The sequence below is a fragment of the Eleutherodactylus coqui genome, chromosome 11 (genome assembly GCF_035609145.1).
Source record: "Eleutherodactylus coqui strain aEleCoq1 chromosome 11, aEleCoq1.hap1, whole genome shotgun sequence".
Classification (NCBI taxonomy): domain Eukaryota; kingdom Metazoa; phylum Chordata; class Amphibia; order Anura; family Eleutherodactylidae; genus Eleutherodactylus; species Eleutherodactylus coqui.
The window spans coordinates 85,195,902-85,214,684 of record NC_089847.1 but is presented as its reverse complement, the minus strand read 5'-3'; the positions used below and the strand labels follow the sequence as shown (position 1 = coordinate 85,214,684).

General features: G+C 42.7%; 1 protein-coding gene across 4 annotated transcripts; it reads left to right on the top strand.

The window, feature by feature from the left end:
• Positions 1-1,659: 1,659 nt before the first annotated feature.
• Positions 1,660-17,260, top strand: LOC136582101 (uncharacterized). 4 transcript variants are annotated; one of them, XM_066582901.1, is made up of 5 exons: positions 1,660-1,733; positions 1,990-2,127; positions 3,982-4,096; positions 10,367-10,436; positions 13,411-17,260. In XM_066582901.1, the coding sequence occupies exon 5, from the start codon at positions 13,421-13,423 to the stop codon at positions 16,853-16,855; it is 3,435 nt and encodes a 1,144-aa protein (XP_066438998.1). In that variant the 5' UTR covers positions 1,660-1,733; positions 1,990-2,127; positions 3,982-4,096; positions 10,367-10,436; positions 13,411-13,420; the 3' UTR covers positions 16,856-17,260. The 4 variants fall into 4 exon arrangements, with proteins under 4 accessions (XP_066438998.1, XP_066438996.1, XP_066438999.1 ...); XM_066582899.1 differs by having other exon boundaries at positions 3,979-4,096; XM_066582900.1 differs by lacking the exon at positions 1,660-1,733 and adding an exon at positions 1,740-1,770 and having other exon boundaries at positions 3,979-4,096.
• The last annotated feature ends 1,523 nt before the right edge of the window (positions 17,261-18,783 follow it).

Genomic DNA, 18,783 nt, shown 5'->3' with positions numbered 1-18,783 from the left:
TGGCATCCCCTCCTCCCCTCCCCTCCCGCACCAATCACGCAGCTGGCTATGCGACCAGCGTGCAATGCACTCAGCCTGCATTCTGTATATGCAGCGCAGGGGCCTGGTTGCAATTGCCACCACTAGCAGTATGCCTATACTTGGATCCACCACCGCACAATTTCTCAGCCTCCAAAGGACCTATCTCCGGAGTTCTCGTTTTCTTGTTAAATCTGTTTTGTTTTGTTTTTTCAAATAAAATTAAATATTTTCTATCTTTTCTGCAAAATCTTTCATCTTTTTGTTATGAATTAATGTTTCTACTTTCTATTGGCTGTATTTAAAAAGACCCCGAAAATGTACACATTGCTACTGAGTCTATTAAACAGCACCCGTTCAGTCGTTCTCAGTGACTTAGGCCGCCTGCAGACGAGCAGGTCAGATCCGGCGGCGAGGATTCTTGCCGCAGGACCCGACCCGAGCGCCTGCAGGGCCGAGCGCGTACTCAGCCGCGCCCGGCGGCCCTGGCTCTTTCATGTGCCGGCTGCCGACGCATGCGCAGACCGGAGCCGGCGGCCGGGTGAGTGACGTTCCTGTGCGGGGCTATGTGAGCCCCGCAAAAAAATAGGGCATGCCGCGGTTTGTTCGCCGCGCGATATTTCGCGCGGCCAAACCGCGGCCGTCTGCATAGGATTGCGTTTGTTAACGTAATCCTATGCAGGCTTTGAGCGGCGGAAATCCCGCGGGAAATCAGTGAATGTGAACGACTGAACGATTTCTCGTTTGAACGAGCCATCGATGTATCTGCCATGTAACCAGGCCTGTTCAAGGGAAAAATCGGTTCATCTAAACAGACCCTAAGGGCCGCTGCAGACTGGCGATTGCGTTATCGCTGTTTTTTTTAACGCAAATGTCAATGGGACTTTCTAATGTTAAAATCGCACCGCCCAAAAATTGTAAGTTTGTGCTTTGAGATTTTTGTGCGATGGGCTTTTTTAACATTAGAAAATCCTATTGACAAAACGCGACGATATCGCCATGGCCAGCGTGCAGGAGCCGAGGCTGGCGTCACATCAGTGAGAAAATCGCACGAGATTTGTGTTTTTCTGAACTGGGTCATTCACAAGTGATGTTTTCCAGCATGGCACCGTGCTGCGATGCAGGAAACAAACCGCGGCAAAATTCATTTTTTTTCATATATAAATATAGGTTTAAAAAAAAATCACAAAATATTCTTTAAAAATATGTTTAACCGAAAAATGTGATTTATATAAAAGGTTGTTTTATGATGACCCTGTCCCTTTAAAAGGCTGTCCCACAAAAGCAACTGATCCGCGTCCATAGGATGGAGATACCAAGCTGGCATATATCTATATTCCACAGCACTTCTGCTCAATTCACAACCTGATTGGTTGTTTGGGTTGGCTCGTTCACAGTGATTGGTTGTTTGGGTTGGCTGATTCACAGTGATTGGTCGTTTGGGTTGAATCTGTTGTGGCATATAAATATATGCACCCGGCTGACCGGTGGGGTCTGAGGGGGCTCCACCCATCTTGAGAACAATGGGACGGCAGCGCCCAGTGTCCCAGCTGCTGCACGGAGGACTAGCGTGCTGCTCTGCCTCAGAGAAGCCCCTCCCACCGCAGCTGCCTCCTGTGCGTGACGTCACTGACCCTGCGCCGCGAGGTCGCCGGCTGATGACGTCAGACAACATGAAGCGGTTCTGGGCGGTATAGACGGCGCAGTGTGCTGAGGTAACTGGCGGGATTGTTACTGGGCGATGTGTTTTCTGTATGTCTGTCCCGGCTGGTTGTATACATCCATGTTGTATGTTAGTGCGGTGTGGAGGCGCTCTGCATGATAAGCAGTGTATTATATACGTGATGCTATATAGTCCGTGTGCTGCTAGTAGTGATCAGTCATACATCAATATGCGTGCATATACTGCATATATAATATATAGTCTCTCCCTAAAGTAGTAAAACTTGTGAAAAAAAATGTCTCCTGTAGGGCGCAGTTCACATCTACGGAAACAGAAGCCGCCGGTCCGCCATCGCTGCACTGAACACATCGACTCAAAAGGAGGTTCATCGGGTTCTGCGTTATTTGTGTGGGATAGAAGGTCGTCTCCAACAATTACAAGCCGAGGTAAAAGAAAGGGGGCGTGGCTAAAAGTGATGCTCTGCGCCTAGACAAAGATGGCTGCGCCACTTCTCCAGCTACCTGATGCAAACGTTGCATCCATAGCCTACATGCTGCTCTGAATGGCCAATCAGGAAAAGTCCTGTGTCTTAGGGCGCCTTCACCTGAGAGTATGCGCATTTGGGCTACGAACTGGGTACATTTGTGTGTGTATCGGCGCTTAGGGCTGTACTTTTTTCGTACTCAATGCAGGATTGGTCCGCACACGGTGCACTAAAGTGCCACAATCTAAAATACTATTTAGCCTAATGAGGTTTTTTTCCCAGAATTGCGCAGCGCGCTGCATATAGGATTCAATGGGGGCCTTTTGGTGCGCACAAAAGCAGCATGCTGTCTTTTCCGTGAGCGTGAAATACACTCGCAAAAACGTGAGCGGACCCGTTGAAATCAGCCTATCCTCTGCGTGGTGCACACGTAAATACATCAGTCTGAAGGAGCCCTCAGGCCACTCGCACGCAAACGTATGGAAAAACGCAGCATTTTACTCCGTGCAGGGCTGTAAAAACGCAGACAAGCTGATGATGTCACAACTTTTTTTCACCTTCCAGTGGCATAGCAACCTGCGCAATAAACACAGTGCATAGCAGTATTATGCGTGCTATTGCATATTTACTGAGTTGTTTTTTTTTTGTTGTTTTTTTTTTAATGCACCCAATTTATTTCCCAATTAAACCCAATTGGCGGTTTATACGTGAGATGCCCACTAAAACGCTTTTTTCTAACCCCAACTAGTCGAAAGTTATCTCTGCACGCTCTACCCATCCCGCCTCTATGAGCTCTCTCACGAGTGGTTTCTGCGCACATATCTCCTGAGTAGGAGCACGCAGTGAATTGTATACTTGCTGTGTGCTGACAATTCTCATACACTATCTTGGTGTGTATGCATGCATGATATGCTCCAAGATAGTGCATGCCGCGTTTTTTTTTATTTGCGCAGGCATTTCACTCTGTGTGAGAGAGGCACAATTGAAAGTCATGTAAAGATTGGTACTGTGTATTACGCATGCAAAACACAGTTTATGGAGCTCAAAGGTGATTACGAATTCTTCTTAATTTTTGAAAGGGACTTTTTCTGCAACTTTTTAAAACCTAATTTTACTTACTTTACTTTTGTCCCATTAGGGAAGCTGTAATCCTTTGACTCCTTGTATAATGCTATGGAATATTTCAATCAAAACTTTTGTCCTGCACAAACAAAGATGGCCGCACCACTTATCTGACTACATGCTACTCTGACTGGTCAGCACTGCTTGTGTGGACAGCAATGGACATTCAAAGTAACATGTAGTGGCGTAGACTACCACAGCATACTAATGCAGAGTGTGCATCAGGTAGTCAAAGAAGTGGTGCGGCCATCTTCGTTTGTACAGGATCAGAAGGTCTCTTTAAAGGGGTTCTCTAAGACTTTTACTATTGAGTTATCCTCAGGATAGGTCATGCATAATTGCTCTGTGGGGGTCCGCCGCTCAGAATGCCCATCGTTCAGCGGACCCCAAGACCTTTTTGTTCAGTTAAATTCATTGGGAGCTGTGCCTGCAGTACCAAACCGGTCCGCTGCAATGGTTGACTTGGTTATCTGCATCCAGTGCTGTCCACACTGACAGCGGGATTGGTGGTTCACTAAATGGTGGAGATCCTGAGCGATGGACCTCTGCTAATCAACTATTGATGACCAATCCTGAGGGATAGGTCATCAATAGTAAAAGTCCTGGACAAACCCTTTAATATTTCAATGAATTATAGCCTGTCAGTCTGGTCTCCACTACCCGGTGTCAAAGGGATCGCTCACTCTTTTAGCAGCCTGCACAGACGTGATAGACGAACTGAACAACAAGCATCCAACCAACCCACAGAGGGAGCGCAAGAAATCTGAACGGCGGTGAACGGGAAGCAGAAGCGCAAGCCCTGTATCCAGGTAAGGATTGTGAACCCCTTGGCAACAAACATCTTTATTGTTTATTTAATAGATAGGCAAAGTTACATTATCCATATGACATAAAAAGAATACTTTGCCCAACAACTCATAATTGTTTTCACTTCATAGGAAGGCATAGGATATGTAAATGTTACAGGTTGTAATAAAACTTTTCACACACACCTAGCTGTATAGCATTTATAAAGTCAAAATGGCAAGGTACTTTGGTATATTGGATTTTTACTTGTAATTCACCATCCTATCTACTCATCATGATCCTCCATACCATTCTCTTGAAGTCTACTGCATGATATAGACACTGCAGCTACCACACTGTATGTGCAAAAAGTACATTTACAATGCATCATTCCCGTCTTCCACACTTTCTTGTTGGCACATAACACCAATTCCAAGTGCCCCTTTACAACAATATCTATACACAGCATCCCTTACATACTCGGCTACGTTAACTACGGTAGCTCAGATGCCTCTAAATGTTACATCCCCATTCTTGCTTCACTGCAGTCCCTTTGAGGAAATACTCCCGAAGTTCATATGTCGTCATTGTCCCTTTTTAGTGTATGCACACTAATGTGGCAGAGACCAGTCTTGCATGATTTGTAGCTTATTCGGCATTCAGGTCCAAGGTGCAGTCATCTTCTTCCAGGACCAACTTCTTCCTGTGCAGGAAGTCGTCTTCTCCTTCCACGCAGTGCAAAGTCATTATCCTCTTCGGCCCCAAAGTCCTCAGGATTTTCTCAGTAGCAGTGACTCTACCCCGTCTGTTTGGGAACACAGCTTTCAGATATAGCAGCCTCTCTCTCTGTTTCTCTGATTGTGTCCATCCCCCCCCCCCCCCCCCCACACACTCTCTTCCACTTCACTTCTATGCAGTTACTAGCCTCTCCTCAGCATGGAAATGAAGTTACACTTGGGTCTGGCACAGCTTCCCAGCACTTTTTCTTGGTCTCTGCCACTTCTGCTGTCTGTCTCCAGTGCTGCCTCTTGCGCTGCTCTTTCTCCACACTTAATAATGACGCCAGTCTCCCCTTTTATAGGGTTCTCTACAAGACGGCTGCTGGCCCTACGTCCGCTAAGTCACGTGCTACACAGCCAATCAGAGCCCTTTTATGGAAGCTTCCCAATATCCATATTCTCTAATGGCTCAATTGACTTCTATCAGCAATGCTGGAGCTCCGTTGTGTAGCCAACTTTAATAGTGTAGTCTGCATCACTGTAGCTCAGTTTGAAATGCCGTAAAGGGGCTGACAGTGGCCAAGCTGCTGTAATAGGGCAGCAAGGCACTGCTCACCCCTCTTACAACTAGTCATTACCAAAAAGTGTCAGCTGAATGGTACAGCTTACACCCATGGCTGATGGGATGTCCTGAACATCTGCCATATCTGCACTGCAAATGTACGGTACTTTGCATTAAGCCCAACCAGTGCCTTACATTTGCAGTATAAAGTGGGAAGGTGTTAACGTACTAGGAACTAACATGGCAGGAAGCATCTCCAGGGTTGTATTCTTTGGCACACTGTCTGTTGTATGCACAACACTGTGGGAGCTTATGGAGTTAAATGCATGACTGAAATCGTGGTGTAAGGGACAAGGGTTTGGGTTCCTAGAATGTTGGGCAGACTATTCACTGGGGTGCAAACTATAATTTGCAGATGCAATGTACCTAAATGCAGGGAGTCTGCTGTTCTAGGGGAGAGAATGCTAGCAGAGATGCAAAGTATATAAAGTAGGGATCAGTGAAACCCCGGAAGATTTCTGTGGACAGCTCTAGTGCAGATCCTTAAGCTGTCATCTGAAATCTTCTGGGGTTTTTACTGCATACTCAGCGCAACAAGCCCCAGAGATTTCCCTGCCATAATACTAACTGTCAAAGTAGTACAGTGGCACAATCACTGTGTCCTGGCCGTTGGGGCACTGTGTAATAGCTTTATTAGTTGACAGACAGCGCAGTGCTGAAATGTGCGGGGCACTAGCACTTAGTCAACTAATAAAGTTGTTATGTTTTCCCGCCGGCCAGGACACACTGGGGCTTGCTGCGCTAAGTATGAAGTAAAAACCCTGGATGATTTCAGTGGATGGCTCAGTGCGGAAATGTGCTGAAAACTACCAGACCTGCCACTGAAGGGGTTAAAATAGGTATGGACTCATGGGACAGGGACCTTTTTATTACTATACGAAGCATCGGTGTGACTATCTGTGATAAGGATTTCAGTTCTAGGCAGCATTTCATAGCAAAGGTAAAGTGGAGTTGGAAAGGCTATTAAAAGGGCAACTACACTGACAAGTGGCATGAAGGATCTCAATCAGGAAGAATTAAAAGCACTACATTTATTTAGTCTTTGGGGTTTAATCGCACGATTAACTTGTATAAGTATATAAATTGCCTGTCCAAAAATATGGTTCAACACTGTTCTCTGTAAAATCCTCTCAACTCTCTCCACTACTTCTAGATCAGTAGAAGGAAACAGTTTACTTATACCTATTCTTTTCATCCACATCCTCTTCCATCCCATGACTGAATATTATGGACTATTACGAACTGCAAACTTACCTTTTCCGGTGCCTGGTGTTCTCCCACTTGCGTTCTTGAATTACACCACTCAACCATAGGCTGTGCATGCTGGAATTTCTAGTTCTTAAAGGGCAAGTGGCATTTATTGCCCATTACCTCAATCCATGTCCTTATAACCTGGATTTTTTTTAAGAGCTGTGCCTCCATCATGCAGAGCTCTTAAATAAATAGAAATACAAACATCAGGCCAGGGGGTGGTTTGACAGCAACGGAATCGCCAAGAAAGTAATTATGTAAATCTTGCATTTACCCGATGTCATAAAATGGACCAAACTAGAAGTTGGTGACCCCTTTGTGCACCCAAGAGGCCAGGAGATCCTTGATAATGCATGTGATACACTTCAATCCCCCAGCGCTTATGGTGTCCTTTTCAGGAAGACACTGTACGTCAACACAAGAACTTAAACTGGTCTTGGTATATATAATGAGGACAAAGTAATAATAGTTAGAACATGCACAGGGGGTGATAATATTCTAACCATAAAATACGGCAAATAGGTACATATTCTACTTACTTAGGGTGGTCACCCACTTGCGATTTTCCTGCAATGCGACTGCAATGATTATGAAACCAATGGTTTTCAATGGTTTCATTCTCATTTGCGATGTTTCAGCAGAGCTTCGCATCGCAGAGAAAAAGTCTGCAATATTGCTCAGTGTTTTCAATGGGACCAGCGGCAGCAGCGCTAGCCCCATTGAAAACGTAGGGCGTATGTCGCAGACATCTGCCACAGCTGTGGCAGGCGTTTCCTTCATTCCCCCCCTCCCCCCCCCCAAATCAGCACAGCCCCTTCAGGAGGTGGAGATTTAAAAATCCCCGCCTGCTGAAAGTGCTGGACAGCAGTTCAGGGGAGCCAGCCGGAGGCTGCGTCTGAGCGGCGGAGAGGTGAGTAAAGTGTTTTGGTTTTTTTTGTTTGTTTGTTTGTTTTTCTGACCAGCTAGGGATGATTTTAAGGGAAGGGCTTATATTTCAAGCCCTTCCCCGAAAATCATGCTGCAGGCGTTGCCTAAAAACCACTGCTTTCAATGGGGTCGGCAGCAGCGCCGACCCCCATTGAAAGCAATGGGATAGCATCCTCGACTTCTGCCACAGCTGTCCGCAGTATACTCCATATGTTTTCAATGGGACTAGCGCTGCTGCCGCTGGCCCCATTGAAAACGCTGGCCGTATCGCATTGTTTTTTGTTTTGTTTTGGGTTTTTTTTTTGAGCGGCGAGTCTTTTTACTCGCTCTCGCAGTGCAAGAAATAAAAACACCAGTGGGTGTCCACCCTTAGGTAGGGGAGAAAAAAAGACGTTTGTTTTCTATGGCCACCGCGCTAAACATTCAGATGCATACTGCAAACATGGGAGAAAGGCAACTCCTTTCAGGGGTTACTTGCAGATTCTCCCTTTCCTGTCCTGACCATGAACAGGAGTAGAAAATGTAATAGAAACACGATTATCCGATCGAATTCAATGGGAGCAAAGCTGGTGCTCCCACTTCCTATCCTGGCCACTGATGATGGGCCGGATGATCAGCTGATGGATGAGTATCTGAAGTGGTGGATCCCCGTCGATTAACTACTGATGCACTGGTCAACAAATTTTTACAAAAGTCATGTTACTGAAATAAAATGAGTAATTTCTTATCAATTTTTTTCTGTGCTCAACACGAACATGACAGTCAAAATGCAAAATTGACTTTTTTGTAATTTGTAGTAATTGTTTACATCAAGAAATGCATGCCAATAGTAATAGGCCTCTGGTTAACACCTGTTAAATATCAAGTCATAGACTGTCTTAGATTCCCTTGATTGTCTCTTGTCCAGCTGTTCAGGAGTATCTCTGTGGAGTGTCCAGCAGTGGTCAGCCAGCATGGTAGTGGACCATTCTCCCTGGTATCTTTGTTCCATTGTTGCGATATCCTGATGAAACCGTCTGCCATGTTCATCACTAAACATACCGCAGTTGTCTGTAAAGAAATCCAGGTCGGAATGAAGGAAATGGATCTTTAGAGACCTATTGCAGCCAAGCTTCTGATACTGCATCAGCATGTCTTGTACTAGGTCCTTGTCGTTTTCTGCCCTAACATTTCCGAGAAAGTTTGTAGACACTAGGTGAAAAGCATTCCATGCTTGTTTCGCATCACACTGCAGCAAGTTGTTGATCCGGTCATCTTTGAAGAGTTCTCAAATCTAAGGATCCACAAAAACTCCCTCTTTAATTTTTGCCTGATTGAGTAGAGGGAATTTTTCATGAAGGTATCAGAAAGCTGGTGAAGTCCGGTCCATGGCTTTCATGAAGTTCTTCATCAAACCTAGTATGATGTAAAGGGGTGGTAGCAGGATTTTGTGAGCCTCAACCAGAGCTGGGCGCTGGATATTCTTCTCTCCAACTGCTACATTTTGTCTGCGAGTCCATTCCTTCCGCAAGTAGTGCAATTCCCTGGCTCTGCTATCTCACATAGGAAATGCATGTATTTTGTATGTCCCATGGAACTGGTGTCAATGCAGACGGAATGTTGGGGTAGAGTATTCTCGACTTCTTTTGTTTTGTTATCCCGCTGGAAAGAGGAGGAACCAAACAGAAGTAACAGTCATTTGTGTGGTTGCTTGGCTCTCTCCACACTATGGAGACCGCCAACGGCATTGATGGTATTTTGTCATTCAACCACTGTGAAAGCTGTGTTGTACATGTAGCACAGCATATATGCGAAGCCAAGGCTTGTCTTGGTCACCGATCACTTGAAATGATACTTTTCTTCTGGTTGGCAAATGTCTCTTCTCCACAATTATAGCAAAATTTGTCCACGGTATTAACCCACTTTCGAGGCATTAGTGTTCTGTATTGTAACTAAATGGATAAAATAATAACAGTTTTATGTAACAGTAACTTAAAGTGTATCCCACAAAGTCTAAAATATGTTAAATACTCAATCTTTCTGACTGTGATTAGGTGTTGATACGTACACTGGTACTGTGGGGGTGAACATAGTGTACTGGCTATGCTGGGGTTAGGTGTGGGGTAATGAGCTCAGAGGCAGTGCCTGATCACATGATGGTGACATCACAGGTCCTGTAAGCACACGTCTGCTGTCTGGCTTAAGCTGTAAGTGTAACTGTAAGGATCTTACAGTCCTGCTGGATACATTTTACACTGTGAAACACAGAAAATGAACTATATGAAATATCTTCAAAACGAGCGCCAATAAAAAAGCTTTCATGGTGATATTTGTGTTCAGCGCATACAGATTAGGACCTTTTAAGTCAGTAACAATTTCAGTGTTGACCAGTGTGACCTATCCAGTGGATGGATCATCAGTTGAAACAGCTCGGAATACCCTGGGTGCAGGGTGTACATAGCTGAACAAAACTAGGATAAACAAGCGTTTGGATGGCATGATGGTAAAGGTTGCAAAATATAACCAAGAAGTCCAGAGTTCAAGTCCCAGCAAACACCGTTCCTAACACCCATCACATTTTCATGTTTCTCTCAGTAATACTGTATAAAAGCTTGTTTTTTGGCAGGATTAGTTATAGTTTTTATTGATCACCTTTTTCAGGCACATAAAACTTTTTTGATCACCTTTTATTCCATTTTTCGGATAGCAAGATGAACATTTATCCTGTAGAATAAATATTGCATTAAGTTTTATAGTCATTATATTTGCGCTTATACCAATTATGTTCTTCACAGGGAAAGTAATCGACACTGCTCTGCACATACAGTTGGACTAAGAGTTGGACCAGTGGTATTTGGTGTAAAGGTACAGCAAATTTCCATAGCTAATCAGTGGAATTAGCATTAAAGGAGATGTCCCGAGGCAGCAAGTGGGTCTATACACTTCTGTATGGCCATAATAATGCACTTTGTAATGTACATTGTGCATTAATTATGAGCCATACAGAAGTTATAAAAAGTTTTATACTTACCTGCTCCGTTGCTGGCGTCCTCGTCTCCATGGTGCCGACTAATTTTCGCCCTCCGATGGCCAAATTAGCCGCGCTTGCGCAGTCCGGGTCTTCTCCTTTTCTGAATGGGGCTCCGTGTAGCTCCGTGTAGCTCCGCCCCGTCACGTGCCGATTCCAGCCAATCAGGAGGCTGGAATCGGCAATGGACCGCACAGAAGCCCTGCGGTCCATGAAGACAGAGGATCCCGGCGGCCATCTTCAGCAGGTGAGTATGAAGACGCCGGACCGCCGGGATTCAGGTAAGCGCTGTGCGGGTGGTTTTTTTAACCCCTGCATCGGGGTTGTCTCGCGCCGAACGGGGGGGGGGGTTTAAAAAAAAAAAAAACCCGTTTCGGCGCGGGACATCTCCTTTAAAGTACTGGGTAGGAACTGGTGCAACTTGATTCCTGTGGAATAAAACACAGTAAGAAATGACCTGTTTCGTGCCGTGCTTTTATTCTACTGGTTGCCAATTATTATATGTACATATTTTTAAATATTTAAAAAAAAAAAATAATAATAATAAAATATATATATATATTTTTTTTGGTCTCACTCGGGGTCTAGACTATGTGGTCTCTGATATACAGTGCAAAACGTCTGTATTCCCCTGCATTAATCCTGTAAATGTAATGCCCCAGCATCCACCATTTTTTATAGGGGCACTTGTGAGGCCCCTTCTATTGTCTAACCTCTTCATTGTTGCAGTGTCTAAATTGTTAAATGTCCGGATCAAGACAGGGTCTCGGCTGTATATTATAGCTGGTACCCACTGTTGATGGCATGAACACAGCTCCTGTGGCTCCTGCACCATGCCAGCATCATACATTTAAGTACTTTACATTAAGACCCACCCATCTGTAAAAACACAGTGCGTTGCCGGAAGCGGTTTAACCCCTTCCGTGGCGATCCCGGAAAGTTTCCGGGACTAGCTCCACTACACACTGTGATTTTAGCCCAGAACATCTACGGGCTATATTTCACTATGGGACAATGTAAAACACATTGCCATAAGCTGTGGCATTGTTTTCTGTACACACACCGCCGGCACAGTCCCACAGAGAACCAGTGCGGGACTTTAAAAAAAAGAAGCAGGAAGATTGCTGGCAATTTCCTGCTCCCTTTTTTTTTTTTAACTCCTGCACTGTTTACATGTTGCCAAGGAGACCATCGGCTTATCAGAAGCCAGCCAATAGTCCTCGTGGCAGGGAGAGCTGGTGATTGGCTGTCAGATGATAGCCGGGCACCAGCTCTTACAGCAGAGAACAGAAAAAACCTCCGATCTCCGCTGTTTAACCCTCTACATGCCACAGTCTATGTGACTGCAGCATGTAAAGGGCTGACAGAGGGAAGGGGCTCCCTCTGTCACCATCGGACAGCCCCCCTTCCCCTGCAATGTGAACAGGGGGTCCTGATGGGTCTTTGTGGCACCCAGAGGCTTGAATATAGCCTCTGGGTCTGCCAGCTAAGTTAGGCTATGACGCTCAGACTCAGTCTGAGCGTCATAGCCTATCTAATACCCTGCTGGGCCTCAGCATAGCAGAGTATTAGAAGAATTTTTAAAAAGTATTATGTAAGTCCCCTAAAGAGACAAAATTTACAGTAAAAAAAAACTATAAAAAAAAATAAAAACAGCAAAACCCCACCTTTCTCCCTTTTACTTTGTAAAAAATTAAAAACAAAATTACACGTGTGGTATCCCTGCGTTCGTAATGACCCAGAGATGGAAGTTAGTACATTATTTAATCTGCAGGGTGCACAGCATGGGGGGAAAAAAGTTAAAACGTGGCAAAAATAGGTAATTTAGCCCATCTTACCATACAAAAAACTGAATAGAAAGTGATCAAAATTCTGCACGGATCAACAAATGGTACTAATAAAAAGTACAACTCATCCTGCAAAATAAAAACCATTACACAGCTCTGTTGATAAAAAATAAATTAAATTAAAATGCATGTGATCTTTGAATGCAGCAATAACATTTTTATTTTTTTAAAGTGTGAAAAAGTAAAGAAAAAAACTATATTACAATTTGGTATTGGCATAATCGTACTGGCCTGTAGAATTACTTTAATATATTATTTATACTGCTCAGAGAATGCAGTGAAAAATAAAAAAACATGCCAGAATTACAGTTTTGTTAATTTTGCCCCTAGAAAAAAATGGAATAAAAAGCAATCAAAATTTTACATGTTTCTAAAAATTAGATAAATGAAGACTAGAGTTCATCTTGCAAAAAACAAGGCCTTCTGGGGCTCTGGCAATGAAAAAATTAAATTAGTACGGCTCTTGGAATGTGGCGACACAAAAGCAAACCTTTAAGAAAAAAATGTTTTAAATGTACAAAACAGCAAAACCTAAATCTGTATAAACTCGGTATCGCCGGAATCGCGCTGACTCAGAGAATAATGTTATCACACTTTTTATTCTGCACGCTGTAAAAAGGAAATCCAAAAAACAAATGGCAGAATTTTTCTTTCCCCAATCTCTCTCCAAATTTTTTTTTTTTTACAAAAGTTATGCAATACATTATATATACCCAAAAATGATCAACTACATCAAAAAGTACAACTTGTCCCGCAAAAAACAAGCCCTTATTTGGCCGTGTGAATGGAAAAATGAAAAGGTTATGGCTCTTGGAACCTGCCCTGGTAGGTCTGACAGGGTGGTAAGAAACCTGCCACTGAAGCGGTTAAACTGCCTCTAATGTCTTCAAACGTATTGTATTTTAATAAATAACGCACTCAGATTTTTACCTCTATCTTTTTCTATTATTTTTTTTCCCCGCAGGCGTTTCATCATGCCATCTTGTGTTGTGCGCGGTTGTGTTTGCACATGGAAAAAGCGTGATCCTACCATAATTCTTCATAGTTTTCCAAAAGAACCTGGGAAAATCAAGCTTTGGCTGCAACAGACGGGACAATATGGGGTCGATATTGACGAGATGGTTGAGAAAGTTTATCAAGGAAAAGTATATGACACCTATAGAATGTGTTCCTTACACTTCACAGATGACAGTTACCACTATGATTGTTATCGGAGGTTTTTAAGAAAGGATGCTGTTCCTACTATTTTTAATACCAAAAACCAATCTTCAGATTCTTCAATATCTGAAGTAGCAACAGACCTTTCAATGGTATCAGGACCATTAATCTCTTCTACTGGGCAATACATCTCTGAGGAATCACTTGCTGACAGCCCAACACCATCTGACTCTAGTACCGTATATCCGAATCGGGTTGAGTTTCCCGTTCATCCACAGGCATCCTTGCAATCCAATTCTACAGTTAGTGACAGATCAGTAACTGATCGACCAACTGCAACCACTATGCGTAAGTCTTCAGAAATTCTTTCTGCCTTGTCTTTTGTAAGTCAGCAGTTACCTGTATTAAAATCTTCTACCGCATCCTCGTTGGAGCTACCAGTATCATCATCCCATGCTGAGCAACTGGAACAGCTTAAATCTGCCAACTCAGCGCAACGTACTTCAGCCCCTGTCAAATTACTACAAAAGGCTTCCTCTTCCATTTTTCCAAATTCCAACTTGCCTTTGAAAACCCAACACAGATTAGAAGCTACATCTTCAAGCACTCAAACCTCGTCTTCCACTACTTCTACCTGTCCGATAAGATCCTTATCCCCAGCATCAACTCCAGTAATCTCTACCTCTGGAACTGACAAGCCTCCTTACAAAAGTTTGACAGCTTCACCAATCAGTATTCCTTTGACTGTCGTTAAGGAGAAAAAACCATGCTCCACGACAGTTCTTCCGGTTTCTGGAAACATGTCCTCTGTAACACAGACATCACCAGTGCCATCCAGTTTGGCACAGAAACCGTCCTCTCTATCTGCTGTCCGGATTCCACTTACAATCCCTGCTTCACAAACTGCAAGCCCTAGTAGTCATCCACCTTCAAAGAAAAGAAAGCTGGAGGAAAATGTTTTCTTGGAACACAGTACTCCATCCTCTTCCAATCCAAGTGTTTTGCCTAGCCGTTGTACAAGCCAAACATCTGTTAATACAGGTAAACTTTATTTTGTACCTGGCAGCGCTCCATTGGTTCACCCATCTTCTCTTAGTCAGAAGCCTTTAATGGTTGACAAAGGTGTGAACACTGATTTCGTCACAAATAGAAGAAGTTGCTGCATTTCCACTGACCACTTCTACAGGAGAAGAAATGCACAAACACAAACTAAAATACAAACAAAACATCGGAAAATTATGTGCAACTTATTACTTCCAGGAAAACCAACTAAACTCTCTAAATCAACTGTATCTCGTGGCAGGCTAGAAAGATTTAGTGACTCCAGTTCCTCCAGGTCAAGTGATAGTGAGGATGATCAGTGTGAGGTTTTGGAAACCGTTAATTTAAATCTTGTTAAAGTTGAAGTTTTGTCGGATTCTGAAATGGATATATCTGTACCTTCATCAGATAACCAAACAATCCATTTTAAAGAAGAAAATGAATCATCCGCAGGGAAAGCGACTCTGCCCCTAAAACCTTTAAGAAATACCGGTACAGTACCAGATTTTGACATCAGTACATTGAAAAAGGAACCCAATATAAAAGTAGAAGAGAACCAATTTCCAATGTCTGCTTCACAAAATCTCACTCTTGTATCACAGAGTCCAAAAATTTCACCCATTCGAAGTGAACCATTGGTTTCGGGTTGTAGAAATCCAACTTCAGGGTTGACATCTGTACAAACTGATGATGAACCAGAGGACCTGAATGACTTTTCGTTCTATAGCAATGATTTGAGTGAGGATGAAGATGAATCATTCTTAGTTCCAAGTGATGCAGAGGATGAAGATGATATAAAACCTGTCTTCCAGGACTTGGATTTACAAATGGAGAATATTGTTGAAGAAGAAAAGTATATTGTTTTTGAATCCTGTCTCAGAAAACTGATAATGATGATACCTTGTATGTCCAAGACAAAATGTATGTCACCACTTACACAATACAGAAAGGAAACTATTGGATCACATTTGTCAATAGAAGCACGCTGCAGTTCGGGCCATACAAGTTTACTGTGGGAAAGCCAGCCAAGACATGGATATCAACCACTGGGTAATGTTCTGTTATCTGCTGCGGTGCTGTTTAGTGGTTCAAGCTTTCTAAAATCCCAGCATATGTTTAAGTTGCTCAATTTGAAATCAATAGACAAAACTACGTATCATAAAAATCAATATATGTACCTGTATCCGGCCATCAGTCATCACTGGAAGGAGGAACAAAAAGGAGTTATCCAAGGTGCCCAGGAAAGACCACTTTGCTTGGCAGGAGATCAACAATTGGACAAGCCTGGATTTTCAGCCAAGTATTCTATATACTCTTTGATGGATGTGACTAGCAAAAAAATTTGTTCATTTTCAGTGGAGCCGGTTAATCCGCAAGTGACTTTGGACTGCCTAGAAAAAACAGGATTTCAAAAGGCCATGGATGAGCTCCAGACTATGAATGTTGATGTGAAAATGATTGTTACTGACCGAAGTGTGGCTATTCAGGAGGTTCTAAACGACAATTATCCGAATATACGACATCGACTAGATCTGTGGCATCTATCCAAATCAATTGGCAATGAAGTTTTAATGGCAGCCAAACATAAAGACTGTGAAATCTTATATCACTGGGTGGAGACAATCAGAAACCATATTTGGTGGAGTTCTCGCACATGTTCTAAAAACCCTGATTTGTTAATCCAAAAATGGAAGTCAGTTATTCAACATGTCTCCAATGTTCATGAGTGGGATGGTGATAGTGACTGTAAAGCATGTCCTCATCCACCTCTCCCGGAAGACGTGGTGAACAGTACAAACTGGTTACAGAAAGATTCGGCTGCCTATGAACAGCTCAAAAAGATAGTTGAAAATACCAGTCTATTAAGGGATTTTAAACAACTGTCCTCGTGTCCCATGGGAGAATTAGAGATATACCATGGCACTTGCCTAAAATATTGTCCAAAGACCTCATATTTCTTCATGGACTCTATGGTAGCACGTGCACAACTGGCAGCACTTGACCATAACAGAAATGTCCATACTGTTAAAGCAGTGGTACAAAATGCTTCAAGTGGAGATGATTTACCCACCATGACACAGAGATTGGAGGTCTCCAAAGGTCAAAAGTCATGGACTATGAAGGCATTGTATAAACCATCTTGCCAAAATTTTCTTTTTGACATTATGACTGATGTCATAGCACTTGTTAGAGAGGAGAAAACCTTTTAATGATCCTTCACTCATGGAAGGGTACCTCTTAAAGGTTTACAAGCAAGTTTGTTTTAAAATGATAGTTAGCTGGTTCGTGATTTGATAATATGAATTTCTAGCTTGAAAAAACTAATTGTATAACTTACAATTTTTGAATACTTTATTTTGCAAAGTTGTTGATATAGCCATTTCCAGTTCTTGCACCAACTTACCGTATTTCTTCACTAATTGTTTGGGATTCCAATTTTTTTAAATAAAATAGAAGCAAAAACACGTCCTTGTTTGCATTAAATGTGGTTGCACATGTGCGTTGACTCAAAATATTATGGTAAATAGGAAATTTGAAAAAGCTAAGTGTGACCCTTCTCTTTGCCTTCTAACCACATTCACGAGACCAATAAATGGGGCCATCACAAATGCAAACAGTTGTTGATGACCATTATTTTGGGCAAGAAAAATTAAAGACGCACATTCAGAATGGGAGGAATTTAGCTAAATACCAGCACATGTAAAAAAAACAAAAAAAAACTTGCATATACTACTAGATCACAGGCTGAACATGAGTCAACAATGTGATGCAGTAGCAAAAAAGGCAAACACAATTCTGGGATATATTAAGAAAAGGATAGAGTCTAGATCACATGAAGTCATTATTTCCCTCTACTCTGTCAGACCTCATTAGGAATACTGTCTCCAGTTCTAGACACCTCCTATTTTAAAAAGACATTGACAAATCTTATCATTGGTTGAAGGGAATCAAAAACCATATTTGGTTCAGAGAAGACCTACCAGGCAGGTTCAGAGAAGTGCTACCAGGACGGTAAGCGGCCTGCAAACCATGTCCTCCTATGAGGAAAGGTTAAAGATTCTGGGAATGTTTAGCTTACCAAAAAGAAGGCTGAGAGGAGACTTAGTTGTTTACAAATATCTGAAGGTCTGTCACAGTGCAGAGGGAGCAGCCCTATTCTCAATTGCACAAGGAAAGACTAGAAGCAATGGGGTGAAACTGAGAGGGAGGAGACACAAATTAGATATTAGAAAAACGTTTTTAATTCAAATCCTTTTTTTTATTATTATTAGAAAAAGATACAATTTTTTTTGCATCCGAGGACAGTTCTTAACATACAAAACAAAGGACACCCCCTCCACCTTATAAACATTTCCCATAAGTCTCTCTTGTACTGTTCCAACATATTTTATAAAGTCTTTCGTTTTCCTGTCACCGCTTGTAGAGTTGTATTCAACATTATTCACTTGTAACCTGCAATGCGGAAAAACCTTTCTAATAGGGCGGTCAATGAGTGGAACAGGTTGCCAATGGAGGTGGTGAGTTCTCCTTCAATGGAAGTCTTCAGACAGAGGCTGGACAGACATCTGTCTGGGATGATTTTGTGAATCCTGCATTCAGCAGGAAGTTGGACCCGATGACCCTGGAGGTCATTCCAACTCTACCATTCTGTGAGTTTGATTGTCTTCCTCTTTGATAAAATGTAAAGAATATTTAATACTTTTTTATAAATTGTGTTGTGCTTCCACTCGATGTTCAGGTACAGTGCAACAAACTATGTGCCTACTGTTCATTACTGCGCAATCTGTTTTCTGGTGTGTGTATACATACATTACAGTATCAGACTGACGAATATATACTTGTAGGTCATTTAGCAGACACTGAATAAGGTTTAGCTGCACACATTACATACATTTATTAGAATTTTTTCATGATAGGTGGCAAGAGGGGTTCTGGGGATAGCTAGGAAGAACCAAATACAAACGTGACAGCATACCTCCCAGCCATTTGACAGACAAAAAAGGACCCTAATATGCAGTATACCAGTGCACGTCTGTGTGTTCTGTCATGCTGGGTACTTTTGCTTCTTCCTATGAGGTCCAGATACAGGGTGCATATATTAGCAGCTACATGTCCCTCATAATTGGGACTGTATCTA

Excerpts from the sequence above, each read along its gene's own strand:
- LOC136582101 (XM_066582901.1), top strand. The coding sequence starts at position 13,421 with ATGCCATCTTGTGTTGTGCGCGGTTGTGTTTGCACATGGAAAAAGCGT.